A 17,364-nucleotide genomic window follows, 5' to 3' on the forward strand; every position below is an offset into this window, starting at 1 on the left:
AAAATACCTTATTTTTATAAGTATTCAGACCCTTTGCTATTGGACTCGAAATTGAGCTCAGGTGCATCCTATTTCCATTGAACGTCCTTGAAATGTTTCTACAACTTGATTGGAGTCCACCTGTGGTAAATTCAATTGATTGGACATGATTTGGAAAGGCACACACCTGTCTATATAAGGTCCCACAGTTGACAGTGCATGTCAGAGCAAAAACCAAGCCATGAGGTCACAGGAATTATCATTAGAGTTCCGAGACAGGACTGTGTCGAGGCATATATCTGGGGAATGGTACCCCAAAAATTCTGCAGCATTGAAGGTCCCCAGAGTACAGTGGCCTCCATCATTCTTAAATGGAAGAAGTTTGGAACCACCAAGACTCTTCCTAAAGCTGGCCGCCTGACCAAACTGAGCAATCGGGGGAGAAGGGCCTTGGTCAGGGAGGTGACCTGGAACCCACTGGTAACTCTGACAGAGCTCTAGAGTTCCTCTGTGTAGATGGGAGAACCTTCCAGAAGGACAACCATCTCTGCAGCACTCCACCAATTAGGCCTTTATGGTAGAGTGGCCAGATGGAAGCCACTCCTCAGTAAAAGGCATATGATAGCCTGCTTGGAGTTTGCCAAAAGGCACCTAAAGACTCTGACCATGTGAAACAAGATTCTCTGCTCTGATGAAACCAAGATGAACTCTTTGGCCTGAATGCCAAGCGTCACGTCTGGAGGAAACCTGGCACCATCCCTACGGTGAGCATGGTGGTGGTAGAATCCTGCTGTGGGGATATTTTTCTGCGGCAGGGACTGGGAGACTAGTCAGGATCGAGGCAAAGATGAATGGACCTTCCCGATAGTCAGTTTTTGCAACTTATTTGTTGATAGGTACAACCAACTTATCTAGAGCCTGTAAAGCACAAGTGTTTTTTCTCTCTCACTATTGTGACCAATGGGATTAAATGGGTTAACTATATTACTGTGACTGTTTTCAATTCAAATGAAACAAAAATAGCTTCTTAGCAAAGAGTAATTTCTCAAGCAAGAATTCTGCAAGAATATATACACTGAAGAAAAATATAAATAGTTTTACATGTATTTGACTAGTTGTATGACATGTTTTAGTGCTGACCTGGAACAATAGCCTAAAACCTCAAGGTATAATTTACATTATCTCAAGGTATAATTTACATTATCTCAAGGTAGATTTGGTTTGAGGCACTATTGAGGTTACTTACAAGTAAGACAGTTGCATTAACCTTCAAACTACCAACTGGGGTCATTTTGACCCCAGAGACATATTGTTGATAATACCGCAAAGGTGGTTTATTCAATTCTTACAATATTACATGACTTGGTCAATCAACTTGTTGTTAAAGCCACTGTCTCCAAGATGTTCTGTCATTTTGCATACTGACATATACAGTGGGGCAAAAAAGTATTTAGTCAGCCACCAATTGTGCAAGTTCTCCCACTTAAAAAGATGAGAGAGGCCTGTAATTTTCATCGTAGGTACACTTCAACTATGACAGACAAAATGAGCCAAAAAAATCCAGAAAATCACATTGTAGGATTTGTAATGAATTTATTTGCAAATTATGGTGGAAAATAAGTATTTGGTCACCTACAAACAAGCAAGATTTCTGGCTCTCACAGACCTATAACTTCTTCTTTAAGAGGCTCCTCTGTCCTCCACTCGTTACCTGTATTAATGGCACCTGTTTGAACTTGTTATCAGTATAAAAGACACCTGTCCACAACCTCAAACAGTCACACTCCAAACTCCACTATGGCCAAGACCAAAGAGCTGTCAAAGGACACCAGAAACAAAATTGTAGACCTGCACCAGGCTGGGAAGACTGAATCTGCAATAGGTAAGCAGCTTGGTTTGAAGAAATCAACTGTGGGAGCAATTATTAGGTAATGGAAGACATACAAGACCACTGATAATCTCCCTCGATCTGAGATCCACGCAAGATCTCACCCCGTGGGGTCAAAATGATCACAAGAACGGTGAGCAAAAATCCCAGAACCACACGGGGGGACCTAGTGAATGACCTGCAGAGAGCTGTGACCAAAGTAACAAAGCCTACCATCAGCAACACACTACGCCGCCAGGGACTCAAATCCTGCAGTGCCAGACGTGTCCCCCTGCTTAAGCCAGTACATGTCCAGGCCCGTCTAAAGTTTGCTAGAGAGCATTTGGATGATCCAGAAGAAGATTGGGAGAATGTCATATGGTCAGATGAAACCAAAATATAACTTTTTGGTAAAAACTCAACTCGTCGTGTTTGGAGAACAAAGAATGCTGAGTTGCATCCAAAGAACACCATACCTACTGTGAAGCATGGGGGTGGAAACATCATGCTTTGGGGCTGTTCTTCTGCAAAGGGACCAGGATGACTGATCCGTGTAAAGGAAAGAATGAATGGGGCCATGTATCGTGAGATTTTGAGTGAAAACCTCCTTCCATCAGCAAGGGCATTGAAGATGAAACGTGGCTGGGTCTTTCAGCATGACAATGATCCCAAACACACCGCCCGGGCAACGAAGGAGTGGCTTCGTAAGAAGCATTTCAAGGTCCTGGAGTGGCCTAGCCAGTCTCCAGATCTCAACCCCATAGAAAATCTTTGGAGGGAGTTGAAAGTCCGTGTTGCCCAGCAACAGCCCCAAAACATTACTGCTCTAGAGGAGATCTGCATGGAGGAATGGGCCAAAATACCAGCAACAGTGTGTGAAAACTTACAGAAAACGTTTGACCTCTGTCATTGCCAACAAAGGGTATATAACAAAGTATTGAGAAACTTTTGTTATTGACCAAATACTTATTTTCCACCATAATTTGCCGATAAATTCATAAAAAATCCTACAATGTGATTTTCTGGATTTTTTTGGCTCATTTTATCTGTCATAGTTGAAGTGTACCTATGATGAAAATTACAGGCCTCATCTTTTTAAGTGGGAGAACTTGCACAATTGGTGGCTGACTAAATACTTTTTTGCCCCACTGTATATATATATATATAAACCTTAATGTAACTTGATCATAACCTCCCAAAAAACATAGGACCTATTTCTACAATGCTTGCTGTTTTTGTCAAGTGAGACTAATTTAGAGTTTCAAAACATGTAATGGGATGTCATTCCTTGAGCACCACAGACATACAGTAGCATAGAAATCAAGTGCTATTTTCATGTATGTGGTCATGGGGTGTATTTGGTCCATTTACATGCATTTCTTCCCTACAAAGGCTAAACACAGTATCTACGTTTTTTATTTGACTGCAAAAGTATTTTTCTGTGTTGACAGACAGAAATTGCTGATACTGCATGATATATTCTGATCAACTGGGTTGTTCTTGATTCAGGAAACGAAATACCACAATCAGATAATATACTGTACCTGGCCATTGCAACAGATCAAATACTTTCGACCAAATTTTATGGGATAATAATGATGACAGAAATACGTGAGTTTGTATTTAGAATTTCGTGGTCGAACATTTATGTTAGTGGTTGCAAGGAGATTCGCAAATGTGTAATTTAGTTTCGGGAGATTGTATCGTGAAGTGTGAAAGATTTAACAACAGCTTGTAACTTGACATTTTGAATACATTCAATAAGATTTGCAAGCATCTTGTAAACCTATTTACGACTTCTAATATTCTACTGTTAATCAAAAATAAACGATCTGAATTCTGTCACTGATGTCACGTTGCTGAAAGTTTTGTACATTTGTAGGAAGAGATTTGCAAGTGAATCCTTGATTTGCGCACTGGGGGCAGGACCTTTTACTCCTGCCCAATCAGTTCCCTCTGCAAAATCCACAGCCACCTAACCATTGGCTGGATTGTTACACCAATGAAATATCAGGAAGTAGCTATCAACATGGGCAAGGGAGGATGAGGTAAAGAAAACTAAGACGATCTACTTGAAAGTAATTGTCTCTTTTTATTGTACATGTTTGGGGTGACAATGCATGGCAGTAGTTTTCTTATCATGTGAAATATAATGGTACATTTCAGACGAACTCCAGACCAGCCATTGTATTGCTTTGACAGCAAAAAAACTTTGAAAAGTGAAAGACCAAAGCCACATACATGGGATGCCCCAGTGAACTTCAGAATGTCTGGAATAGAAAAGGCAGAAACAAAACAACTCAACAAGCATTCGCAGCCAGTCATCCAAAACACAGTCCAACGCAGTCGCCAAATTCCTATAGAAGGCCGAGGATGTGTGCTCAACACACATGTGTTAGCTATCTGGCCTCTAACATTCATCCTAGCTTTACCATCAACTGGCTAGCTTGATCAGGCAGCTTTAGATCTGAGGGGCAAACGAATATATTTGCTAGTTAACCATCTGATTGATAGTTTATACAACTGCCTTTAACGTTAGCTAGCTAAATTGAAACTGCTGGTGGAAAGGTAGCTAGCTAACTCCCATTATCATCACTGCAGTGTAGCTAATGTTAGCTGGGTTTCTAGAAAGTACAAACTATAGCTATATTTGCTAGCTGTATTGTAAAGACTTGTTACTGACGTTGGAACACTTTTTGTCAAACTACTTCATTCCACTGCCTGTATATTGATTAATTGGTGACTGAAAATATTGGCAAGAGAAATTCCCCTCTCAATTTCACCGGAAATAGACTTCTAGGCTGTATTGGTTGGGTATCATTTGGCTGATGTGCACATTTTACATGAGTGTCTTATGTAGCCTAGGTAGCCAAGTTACTGCCTAGGCTTATTGTTATTCATGTGTTTGTTATTGCATTTCAGGTGGAGAGGGACTAAGATCACTAGAAAGCAGCATGCTGCCAGACCATCACAGGAGGTTACAGGTATTAGTCAATGCTTATTAATTGGATATTGTGTGTGAATTGCCTATTTAGATCAATGTTTGGATTGTTCAGCAACGTGCAGGAAATGCTAACACGGCTTTGGTGACGAAAGGTACATCATGTATTTGTCAGGCCACTGCATGCTGTGACAAGGGCCTGGATGGTGACACCTGCTTCTGACCATTTGCTTAGAACCCACGTGCCACTGATGTTTTACTATCGTACACTACAGACTCTCGTGTCAGTGGCCATTGGCTGTTTTTACTAGTTTGAATATACACTGAGGGCACAAAACATTAAGAACACCTGCTCTTTCCATGACATAGACGGACCAGGTGAAAGCTATGATCCCTTATTGATGTCACTTGATTAATCCACTTCAATCAGTGAAGATGAAGGGGAGGAGACATGTTAAAGAAGGATTTCTAAGCCTTGAGAAAATTGAGGCATGGATTGTGTATGTGTGCCATTTCATAGGGTGAATGGGCAAGACAAAATATTTAAGTGCCATTGAATGGGGTATGGTCCACAGGTATGCTGGCCCATGTTGACTTCAATGCTTCCCACAGTTGTGTAAAGTTGGCTAGGTATCCTTTGGGTTGTGGACCATTCTTGATACACAGGAAACTGTTAGAATGTGAAAAGTCCAACAGCGTTGCAGTTTTTGACACAAACTGGTGCGACTGGCACCTGCTACCATACCCCGTTCAAGGGCAACATTAGAATGTTGCTTCTGTCTGCTTGGCCTTTATGTAGTGTACACTAGATCTGATTACATCCAACCACTCAGTTGCTGAAAATATCCTAGAACATGTAAATATACCTGGTTCTATCCACATTGATCTTTATTCTGTCCATTTGAATAAACCACAACATTACATAACTATCATGTGTTTAATATTGCTTCTAACAAATGATACCTTGAGATCATGTAAATTCTACCTTGAGATAATGTACATTTTACCTTGAGGTTTTAGGCTATTGTTCCAGCCCAGCACTCAAACACCTCATACAACTAACTAAAGACATTCTCTACAAGATGTCCAGTGACATTCTGAAATATACCCTTTAAATGTTAATAATATGACTTGTTATAAATACCTTAATGCAACGGTCTTACTTTATTATTATCCCCAAAAAACAAAGGACCTATTTCTACAATGTTTGTTGTTGTTTTGTAATGTGAGACTTATGAAGAGATTCAAATAATGTTTAAAACATGCAATGCGATGTCATTCCTTTAGCAGCACAGACATAGCATAGAAATCAAGTGCTCCTTCTCATATTTCTTTATTTTTACAGTGGATTATGTGCGTATTACTGCACAGTTGGAGCTATCAACGTAAGCATTTTGCTGCACCTGCTAATCTGTGTACACGACCAATACACTTTGAATTGAAGTACTATTTTATTGTGAAAATCTCATAGCATGCATTTGCTCTACTGTTTATATTGTTGTTGGTGGCTCATTCAATCATTGATGGTATAAACTTTTAAAGAAGTGCGGCTTAAAGGTTGTGATGGTAAGTTGATACGCTGAATTGTGTGTTTTTATTGCTGGACAGGATCAATAGTCTGTAGCTCTCCAGGAGAGAGAGAAACGTAGCTGAAAATGGTAGTTCTGTTTTATGCATGAAATGCTGCACCCTTCTGGTAGTTGTGGAGAATGCACAATGTATTTTACATTTTTGTGGAAAAAGTCGAGGGTCTGAATACTTTCTGTAGGCACTGTATGCCTACATGGAAAAATGTATTCTCTAATGTGGTGCTATATAGAGTTAATTATGTTTTTATCATATTTTGAGCCCTTGCCCTGTAGCATCACTGATCACAATTAAAGCAGGTCAATGGGATTCAAAGACCCCGACAGGGTTCCATTCCCATGGGGGATGCACTAACTACTATAAGTAGCTCTAGATAATAGCGTCTGCTAAAGTATATATTTTTTACATTACAGCCTTATTCTAAAATGGATTAAAAAAATATTAAAAAATCATCAATCTACACACAATACCCTATAATGACAAAGCAAAAAACGTTTTTTAGAATGTCTTTCAAAAATAAAAAATACAATACTTATAAAATTATTCAGACCCTTTGCTGACTGAGGTACACTTGATGGAGGCAGTGTCTGAAACCTATCGTCTTCACTCCTTTGAGTACCGGACTCCGGTTGCTTGGATGGATAGTCATGCTGTAGAGCGTGACCATTCTGGATTTCCTCCAGATGGTACCTAAGGGTGGAATTCTGCTGCATTGCAGAGTCCACTTGAGCGCATAGAGTACTGATATTGGACACGTGAGTGTCACACTTGCTCCTTTCGGTCTCAAACTTATTTGTCATGGTTTGCAGATAGAGATCTTGAGTACGGAGCGAGAGATTCGGTGATGAGATTTCTTCCGCTTGCTTGGAAATCAATATTTCCATCTTCATCACCCGAGTTCTCTCAACATTCATTTGGTCAGCGACTTCAATTAGATCTGCTGATTTGTCATCCAACTTAGTCATTGTGTTCGTTAACTGATCGTCTTTGGTCTGCAGCGTTTTGAGTAGAATCGTGTTACTTTGAGTAACGTTCAACAAAACTGCCTGCATGTTATCAAATTGCATGCTCCTGTTTGTAGATAACTCGACAGATTTATCTAGGTTGGAGTGGACTACATCGTATTTAGTTTTGGCTAAATCGAGTTGTTCCTGGAGACAACGATTTTGTTGAAGAGTTTGTGCTCGTTCAACAGGCAGTTAACCCACTGTTCCTAGGCCGTCATTGAAAATAAGAATTTGTTCTTAACTGACTTGCCTAGTTAAATAAAGGTAAAATAAAAAAATAAAAAAATCGTCATGAGTATTTGCAATTACTTTTAATTGTTCAGATTTCAAACGCAGCTCCTCGACTAGCAGAATGTTTTCATTTCCTGCTTTTGTCAATAGTTGCTCAGTTCTCTCCACCTGTGCCCTCATGTTAGCCATGTCTTGCACGTGCTTCAGCTGTGCACTGTGGTATTGGACCGATGCCAAACTTTGATGGCGATACATAAGTAAGTGCTAAAGTGGAGAGAACCGTCACAAAGCCTGTGTTTGATGGTTGATTTTGGAGAGCGTTCGCAATTTCGGCTGTTTTTTCGCTAATGGCATAATTAGGGTTAGTATCGCTGCTGAGGTCAGAGATCAATCCTTTTATGGGTGGAGGTTCACTAATGAGCGGAGGAGTGGTGACCACCTCCTTTGATAGCTTGCACATTTGTTAGAAAAATTTAGAGGAAAAATGTTCCAATTTTTTTTTCAAAGTTTGGGTTTCATTGGAAGCTGCAAAGACAAGTTGAATCTATTTATAGATGTTGACGAACCATCAGTACCGTACCAGTAATGTGGAATTGGACGTGAATGAATTTGCAAATTGAATTAATTAATCAATGCCAATGATTAATCCTACCTGGGTAGGCTATCTGGGTATTAAACTTTAATTAACCTGAGAGGTTGCTACATCCAGGTTAATATGAGAAGTTTAAAAGTGTCTAATTTGATTGGAAGAACATTAAGGTATGTTCAACAATTTAACTTATTAAATTGAATGAGACGATAATCCATACAATCTCCATTGATTGGATATCATAAGTGTAAACAGTAGATCAAATGTTGGCAACATTCACCACTATGGTACGCTTCTCCCTATAGCCGAAGCCACATGGGATTCCCGCTGGGGTGGGACTTCTGTCACTACTGGATTACTGAATGGGTTTTATTAGTTCAATTTAATAAGACATTGATATCCATCTGGATATCATAAGTAATGACTTGAGTGTGACCTGAATAATTCTTGAAGGAAAGTACTGGCACACACTTCAGCCGTCACTGATTGCACACGCTGAAATCAAACGGAAGTACCCGGGGCGGGACTTCCGTTCCGCAAGGCGGAGGAATTACAATGTGGCACAAGAAAACAAAATGGCTATTTTCCCTTTGTTAGCTTAGCATCTCGTGCAAGCTAATCCTACTTTACAGCATAGGATTCCCTTGGCAAGGGAAAGGTTTTACTCATAACATATTATGTTCAAACCCTTTTCGGCGTTATTCGACGATGTTTTAACCGGAACCCGCGGCAAACAACGAAAAGCACCGTGGTCTCCTCGCGTGGAAACACGAGAGAGACAGAGATAATTATCGCTGGTCAAGCTAATATCTCCTGAATTTCAATCGGCTGGCTCTTTGTCCTCGCTCGAGAAATTAATAATGACCGAGCCTCCACACGTCTGAAACACGCGTTTGACCAAACGCTCTATTTCTCAGATTTCTATAATTGCCTTTATCAGCCCTCATACAGAAATGTATTCGCTTACGGTACCCACTGACTACGTCAGAGAACAACACGGAGGCGGGGAATCTTCAGCACACACACCACCAATAATTTCTGTCTCCAACTCCCATAATGTGTATAATAAACTTGGTATATTATGTAATCTGCTTTTCAATTTTATAAAGGCTGAATCAAAATGAAAGCGTCATCCTATTTTAGATTCCTCGCACGGGGGCTCCAATATGTTGTGTCTTTGGCTATGCCGGATTAAGTGATATGACATGCTATTCTATAAAATCCTTTCTCTGTAATTAATATTACCTGATTGAGCTAACCATGTAAATGTAATTAACTAGAAAGTCGGGGCACCACAAAATAATATTTATAGAGCAGTTATCTTCCGAATAAACTCTTAAAGATCTAGTAATATTTTACATCAATAGCAGTCAATATTAATCGTCACCTTATTTCAGTCTCATCTGAAAGTTGTACATTCTTGGTTATCTTCACGAACCCTGGCTAACAAGTTGAATCAGCAATACAAAATTGAGTTTAATTATTTATTTACTAAATACCTAACTAATCACACAGAATTACATATACACAGAATGAATCATACCTTGATTACAAATTATGTCAAAGGAAAACGTCCCTAGCAGACGGAACAGATATGACAGCTGGTTACACAAAGAAAAGGGGGCTGGTTTTGAGTGAAAGAGCGGGAAGACTGAAGAACAAAGGGAGAAGCGATGTCTCTATCGGGCCGTAGGCAGCTACTCTATCGTAAATACAGAATCTTATGCATTCTAAATTACCGCCCATTTGGAAAAGGAAAATGCAATAAATATTTACTCTGAGCTGCGCTTCAATAGGTTGGTGGTAGATGGAAGGCCGTGTTGCCCAACAGAGTCCTTTGTCCTTTGAAGAATGTCTCTGGTGGTGAACGGGATACGTTGTAGTGTCGTTGTTGTGTGGTAGACGGGATACTCTGTCCGTCCTTTCCTAGCCCACGTTTACAGTGGCTGCTGCTAACTCAACGGCTAGGAGGTATCACTTCTGTAGCGAATAAGAGTTCAAAGTTCATACAGTTCGCAACCAAAGCTCACGCTGAGGTTGGGGTCGTTCTGTAGTTATTATTTGAATCCTTCTGACATCGGATCGTCATCCTAATGTACTCGGAACAGGAGGTTACATTTTCGTCAAGGGCTTATATAGTGAAGGGAGAAGGGTGTGTTTCATAGTTTATAACCCATGTCTCTTCACAGGGGCGGGCCACTGATTGAGCAGAGCCCTAACCTTATGAAAACCCAAATCTCTCATTTTGGAGCTAAAATTACATTTAATCTTTTCAATTTTTTTTAAATATTTAAACATTTGAATTGCACAACAATTCCATGTGAATCTGATAACTATAATGTGTAGACTTTCCCAGATACAGTTTGTTGTCCTGTCATCAGTCATAATGTCTCAGATGACAACCGAACTGACATCATATTCATTAAGTACCAACGCATATTTTCAACTGGGTCTATTACCGAAATATGGTTCCTTTCCCCCACCTGTTTGATGTTCCCAGACTCTCTATGTTTAACAAAGGCTATTCAAGAGTCCCTCTGTAGAGTCAAGAGAGAGGGAAGGGAGAAAGGTATTTATGGGGGGGTCATAAACCTTACCCACAGGCCAACGTCATGACACTACTATGGGCAAGGATTAGGCTACTGTATGATGAGGGAGCTGTCATGGTAAACGAAGGGTGTATTTGGTTCATAATTATTACTCCCTAATCTCTCTCTCTCTCTCCCCCTTCCTCCCTCCTCTCCAGGTTAATTGGCATCACCCAGTCATCAGTGCTTTGTTTTGTCATCGACACCACAGGCAGTATGAGTGATGACATCACTGAGGCTAAGAGAGTGTCCTTCTCCATCATCGACAGTGAGAGGAGCCCAGCAGGAACCTTCATCATGTTTCCTGGTCCCCTTCAGCGACCCAGGTGGGTGTTAGCCTGGTCCCAGATCAGCAGGAGCATACATCCTGGTCCCCTTCAGCGACCCAGGTGGGTGTTAGCCTGGTCCCAGATCAGCAGTAACATACATCCAGGTCCCCTTCAAGGACCCAGGTGGGTGTTAGCCTGGTCCCAGGTCCTATATGCATAGTCACTTTAACCATATGTACATACTACCTCAATCAGCCTGACTAACCGGTGTCTGTATGTAGCCTCGCTACTTTTATAGCCTCGCTACTGTATATAGCCTGTCTTTTTGCTGTTTTATTTATTTACTTACCTATTGTTCACCTAATACCTTTTTTGCACTATTGGTTAGAGCCTTTAATTAAGTAAGCATTTCACTGTAAGGTCTACTACACCTGTTGTATTCAGCACACGTGACAAACTTTGATTTGATTTGAGATCTGTTAGTGCTGTCCAACTCCAACATTATTGTCACGCCACATGTCACAAGTGTCTTCCCTGATATTGGAAGCAGAATAACTGTTTTAACCCAATGTTATTATCTTTTTACTTGTGTGGAATAACATTACATCACGTCCCATCAAATCATACACAATTAGTCATTTGAGATTTGGACCTCTGATCACCACAACAAATGCAGACATTTTCAAACAGAGAATCAACGCCCTGACAGCATCAGGAGGAAGAGAAAAACCAGAGCTGTGCCTGTCAGGACTACAGGGGGGTGTGTGTGTGTGTGTGTGTGTGTGCGTGCGAGGTTGGGCAGCGGGGGTGCACAGGTGTCAGTTACTTTCACAGTGCCACTATGAAGGCTGTATTTGAATGGCTGCATTTGAAATGTGGTTGCCTGTTTTTGCAACTCAGCCAGAGTTGGTTAGTGTTAGTGAAGAATAACATCAACTTCTAACACAGACCCCAAAGCAAATCGGGGTGAAAATATATTTGTTCAATGAGAACAGATCATAGTTGGCATGCTGGAAGGTAGATGGTAGCATCCCTGTCCTCATGGTTTCTCCACTGAACAAAGAGACAGGATGTCATTTATAGCCTCAAGCCTAGTATGTGGTTGACCAATTAGAATTCCTTGCAATAAAATTGGGCTAATGGTCAAACCCCGATTGTCCTGTTTCAGGCTCAATGTATAGACAATTTGGACCAATGACAACTTGCCACGTGTAGCTATGAGTCTTGGACTGAAACCCCTATACAGATTCTAAACAGATGTTAATTTCCTTTGATCTTTAATTCCCTATTGACCACTATTCCTCTGCGTTGTGTAATTATCTTAAAATATTCTTACATTAATTAACCAGTGGACTGAAAATGTTATTTCCCATGGAGTTCCAATACTTGATCCCAGTGTGGTCTGATTCTCTGGTGTATGTGTTGTAATTCCCATGGTCCTCACAGTGGCACCACCATCCTCTGAGATATTTGTGCTCACTGATGCTCCTGCTAAAGACAGAGGGCTTTCTCTCTTTTCTCTTTCTGTCTCTCTCTCTCTCTTTCGGTCTCTCTCTTTCGGTCTCTGTGTCTCTGTGTCTCTCTGTCTCTCTCTCGCTTTCTGTCTCTCTCTCGCTTTCTGTCTCTCTCTCGCTTTCTGTCTCTCGCTTTCTGTCTCTCTCTCTCGCTTTCTGTCTCTCTCGCTCTCTTTCTGTCTCTCTCTTTCTCTTTTTGTCTCTCTCTCTCTGGCACTTCTCAAATCAATTCAATTTGCTTTATTGGCATGACTTAACAATGTACATATTGCCAAAGCTTACTTTTTTCCCAAAATTGTCAATGGGACAACAGTAAAAACAATAACCAAGGGTCAAAATAACCATACATTTAACAATAAGCATACAGTAGAGGACATGTGCAGGTTGATTGGTCTGTCAGACACTGTCCCTCATCTTATGGCAGGCAGCAATGTAGTGCGCTGCCAACCCACAGCTCTCTGCGTCCCACCCCAACAGGATGGGTAGCCTATTCTCATCAGAGAGGTCTTTGAAACCTTGAATAAGGGTTTGGAAATTACACTCTCTAATTGTTTTATATTTTTGACATTTTGTCAGGAAATGCAGCTCTGTCTCAGGTTCTGCTGTTGTGCAGTGGTTGCACAGCCTTTCCTCTACAGGGAGCCAGGTTTTCCTGTATCTACCCTTCTCAATAGCAAGGCTGTGCTCACTGAGCCTGTACTTTGTCAAGGTTTTTCTAAGGTTTTGATCTGTAACCATGGTCAAATAGTTAGCCACAGTGTACTGTCGATTTTAGGGCCAGATAGCACTGCATTTTGCTTTGTGTTTGTGCTTGTGTTTGTGTTTCCCAATAGGTAATGTAGTTTTGTTTTGATTGTGTTGTAATTTGTTTTATTCTGATTGATTGGATGTTCTGGTCCTGAGGCTTCAGTGTGTTAGGAGAACTGGTTTGTGAACTCAGCCCCAGGACCAGCTGGATGAGGGGACTCTTTTCTTTGCTCAGCTCTTGGCATTGCAGGGCTTGGTAATGATTTGAGCGGGGGTCACTGTATTTGAGATGTTTCCAAAACTTAATTGCTCTTTTTTGAGTTTTTATTATTAGTGGATATTGGCCTAATTCTGCCATGCATGCATTGTTTGTAGTTTTCCTCTGGACATGTAGGAGAATCTTACAGAACTCTGTATGCAGGGTTTTAATGGGGTGTTTGTCCCTTTTGGTGAAATCTTGTGGACCCCACACCTCGCTGGCATAAAGTGCAATTGGTTGACACATTCAATTAGTTTTAGCCAAATTTTAATAGGAATTAGAATTTGTTTTTTAATGGCGTGGAATGCCCTGCGTGCTCTCAGTTCCTTCACTGCATCATAAAGGTGTCCAGTTGAGCTTATTTTTAAACCTAAGTAATTGTAGTGTGTGCAGTACTCTATATATGTTGTACCAATTGAGAACTTTGGTGTAATTCCCTGAGATCTGGATCTTCTCTTAAAAATCTTTATTTTAGAATTGCTGGGGTTTACTGCCAGGGCCCAGGTCTGGCAGTACTGCTCTAGCAGGTCCAGGCTCTGCTGTAGGCCATGTGCTGTAGCTCATCTGTGAAGAGTAGGCATTTAACCTCTGAATTGTGGAGACTAACACCAGGGGCTGGGGATTTTTCTAGAATAGTGGCCAATTCGTTTATATAAATATTGAAGAGTGCAGGGCTCAGATTGCAACCCTGGCAAAGGCCCCGCCCCTGGTTAAAGATTTCTGTAATTTTTTTGCGAATTCTAATGTGGCACTTATTGCCAGTATACATTGATTTAATTATCTCATATGTTTTACCCCCTATACCACTTTCAATAACTTTGTAGAACAGTCCAGTATGCCAAATAATTGGAAGTCGATAAAGCAAGAGTATGTTTTGGTATTGTTTTTTTATTGATTGTTTATCTATCAGTGTATTTAGGGTGTAAATATGATCAGTCGTGCGATGTTTTGGTATAAATCCTATTAGGCTTTTATTCAAGATATTTTGCTTATTAACCTGTCTAGCCCCGGGGTTAGCGGAACCCCACCCCCCACATTCCACTGAAAAGGAAGCGTGCAAAATTCAAAAAATATTTTTGGGAAATATTTAACTTTCACACATTAACAAGTCCAATACAGCAAATGAAAGATAAACATCTTGTGAATCCAGCCAACATGTCCGATTTAAAAAAAAAAAAATTTACAGCGAAAACACCACGTATATTTATGTTAGCTCACCACCAAATACAAAAAAGCACAGACATTTCTTTCACAGCACAGGTAGCTTGCACAAAACCCCCAAATAGAGATAGAATTAGTCACTAACCAAGAAACAACTTCATCAGATGACAGTCTTATAACATGTTATACAATAAATCTATGTTTTGTTTGAAAAATGTGCATATTTCAGGTATAAATCATAATTTTACATTGCAGCTACAATCACAAATAGCACAGACGCAGCAAGAATAACTACAGAGAGCAACGTGAAATACCTAAATACTCATCATAAAACATTTATGAAAAATACATGGTGTACAGCAAATGAAAGATAAACATCTTGTGAATCCAGCCAATATTTCAGATTTTTTAAGTGTTTTACAGCGAAATCACAATATAGCATTAAATTAGCGTACCACAATAGCCAACCACACAACCGCATTCATTCACCGCAAAGGTAGCGATCGCAAAAAAACAGCAAAAGATATAAAATTATTCACTAACCTTGACAAACTTCATCAGATGACAGTCCTATAACATCATGTTACACAATACATATGTGTTTTGTTCGAAATGTGCATATTTAGCGGTAAAAATCGTGGTTTTACAATGTGAATACATAGCCAAACTGCACAAAATTATCCGGATATATTTCTGACACTCATCTAATCAAAGAACTCATCATAAACTTTACTAAAAAATACATGTTGTACAGCAAATGAAAGATACACTAGTTCTTAATGCAATCGCCGTGTTAGAATTCTAAAAATAACTTTAGTACGACATACAGCTTACGTTATAGCGAGACAGCGCCTGCAATGAGGGCGGAAAATAGTACTAAACATTTTCCACAGAAATACGAAATAACATCATAAATGGTTCCTACTTTTGCTGAGCTTCCATCAGAATCTTGTACAAGGAGTCCTTTGTCCAGAATAAATCGTTGTTTGGTTTTAGAATGTCCTCTTCTCCTGTCGAATTAGCAACCAAAGCTAGCCAAGTGGCGCGAAGTTGTCCATCTTCACCAAACGCAGAGAACGGAAAACGCCAAAACTCCCGATAAACTTTCAATAATCTGATAAAACTATATTGAAAAAACATACTTTACGATGATATTATCACATGTATCAAATAAAATCAAAGCCGGAGATATTAGCCGTCTATACCGAAAGCTTTTCAGAAGGCAATCCAGGGTTCCTTCCAGGGTTCCTTGCTGGACAAAGGAAATTTGGGGTCACGTCATTCCAAGAGCTCTTGTTCGACCTCAGATCAAGCTAGACACCCCATTCCACCTCCCACTGCCTGTTGACATCTAGTGGAAGGCGTATGAAGTGCATGTATATCCATAGATTTCAAGCAAATGAATAGGAAGGCCCTGGAACAGAGCCTCGATTTCAGATTTTTCACTTCCTGACAGGAAGTTTGCTGCAAAATGAGTTCTGTTTTACTCACAGATATAATTCAAATGGTTTTAGAAACTTGCGAGTGTTTTCAATCCAATAGTAATAATAATATGCATATTGTACGATCTAGAATAGAGTACGAGGCCATTTAAATTGGGCACGATTTTTTCCCAAAGTGAAAATAGCGCCCCCTACACACTAACAGGTTAAGGAAGTTTAGAACTCTTACATTTATAATACTACAGAAAACCTTCCCCAGGTTACTGTTCACACAAATGCCTCTGTAATTGTTAGGGTCAAATTTGTCTCCGTTCTTAAAGATTGGGGTCATGAGTCCTTGATTCCAGATGTCAGGGAAATAACCTACACTCAGGATCAAATTAAACAGTTTTAATATAGCCAATTGACATTTTGCACTAGTGAGTTTGAGAATCTCATTTAGGATGCCATCAAGACAGAATGCTTTTTAAAATTTGAGGGCCTGAAGTTTCTTATATTCTGGATACCACATTCACTCACAGTAAAGAAGGCATCAATCTAGCAGTAACCCTAACCCAGGCAAATGGCAAAAGAAGCACAACTGAAATTGATAAAAAACAAAACAAAAAAGATCACAGAGTTTGGTTTGATGCAGATTGTAAAATTATAAGGAAAAAACTTAGAACACTATCCAACCAAAAGCACAGAGACCCAAATAATGATGAATTACACCTTCATTACTGTGAGACTTTAAAACTCTATAAACATACACTCAGAACCAAAAAAGCACAGTACAACAGCAAGCAGCTGACGTTAATTGAGGAGTCCATAAACACAAACAACTTCTGGCAAAATTGGGGGGAAAAATTAATAATTGAAACAAGAGGAATTAGAGATACAAAATGGTGACATATGGACAACCCATTTTAAAACACTCTACAACACCGTTCAAATTGACACAAACGCAGAGCAATGCCAAATTCATTCATGAGAAGTTGAATGGATTAGAAAAAGCTATAAAGGACAATCAAAATCCATTGGACACCCCAATTATTGACCAGGAGCTCTACTAAAAGAGTGTTTGGATATTTTGGTTACAGGTTGCTTTCTGGTATTCTAAGGGTTGAAGATCTCCTCTGAGTAATATGGGGATTCTGAGGGGGGGATATAAATTGCACAAAGGAACACATCTTTTTCTGTCAGT

The 17,364-nt window shown here is 40.0% G+C and overlaps 1 protein-coding gene across 6 annotated transcripts in view; it reads left to right on the forward strand.

Moving 5' to 3' along the window:
* The first annotated feature begins 3,814 nt into the window (after window positions 1-3,814).
* LOC139579424 (N-acetylaspartate synthetase-like) overlaps window positions 3,815-17,364 on the forward strand; it is a 72,780-nt gene continuing 59,230 nt past the window's right edge. The window contains exons 1-3 of one of the 6 annotated variants that reach the window (XM_071408086.1): window positions 3,815-3,894; window positions 4,769-4,830; window positions 11,001-11,115. In XM_071408086.1, coding sequence (XP_071264187.1) covers window positions 11,013-11,115 — 103 coding nt within the window. In that variant the 5' untranslated portion in view covers window positions 3,815-3,894; window positions 4,769-4,830; window positions 11,001-11,012. Of the gene's footprint in view, window positions 3,925-4,195; window positions 4,415-4,768; window positions 4,831-10,947; window positions 11,179-17,364 lie in introns of those variants that run through there. The other 5 variants (XM_071408083.1, XM_071408087.1, XM_071408085.1 and 2 more) reach the window with 5 other exon arrangements.

Source organism: Salvelinus alpinus, chromosome 6 (assembly GCF_045679555.1).
Source record: "Salvelinus alpinus chromosome 6, SLU_Salpinus.1, whole genome shotgun sequence".
Taxonomy (NCBI): Eukaryota; Metazoa; Chordata; class Actinopteri; order Salmoniformes; family Salmonidae; genus Salvelinus; species Salvelinus alpinus.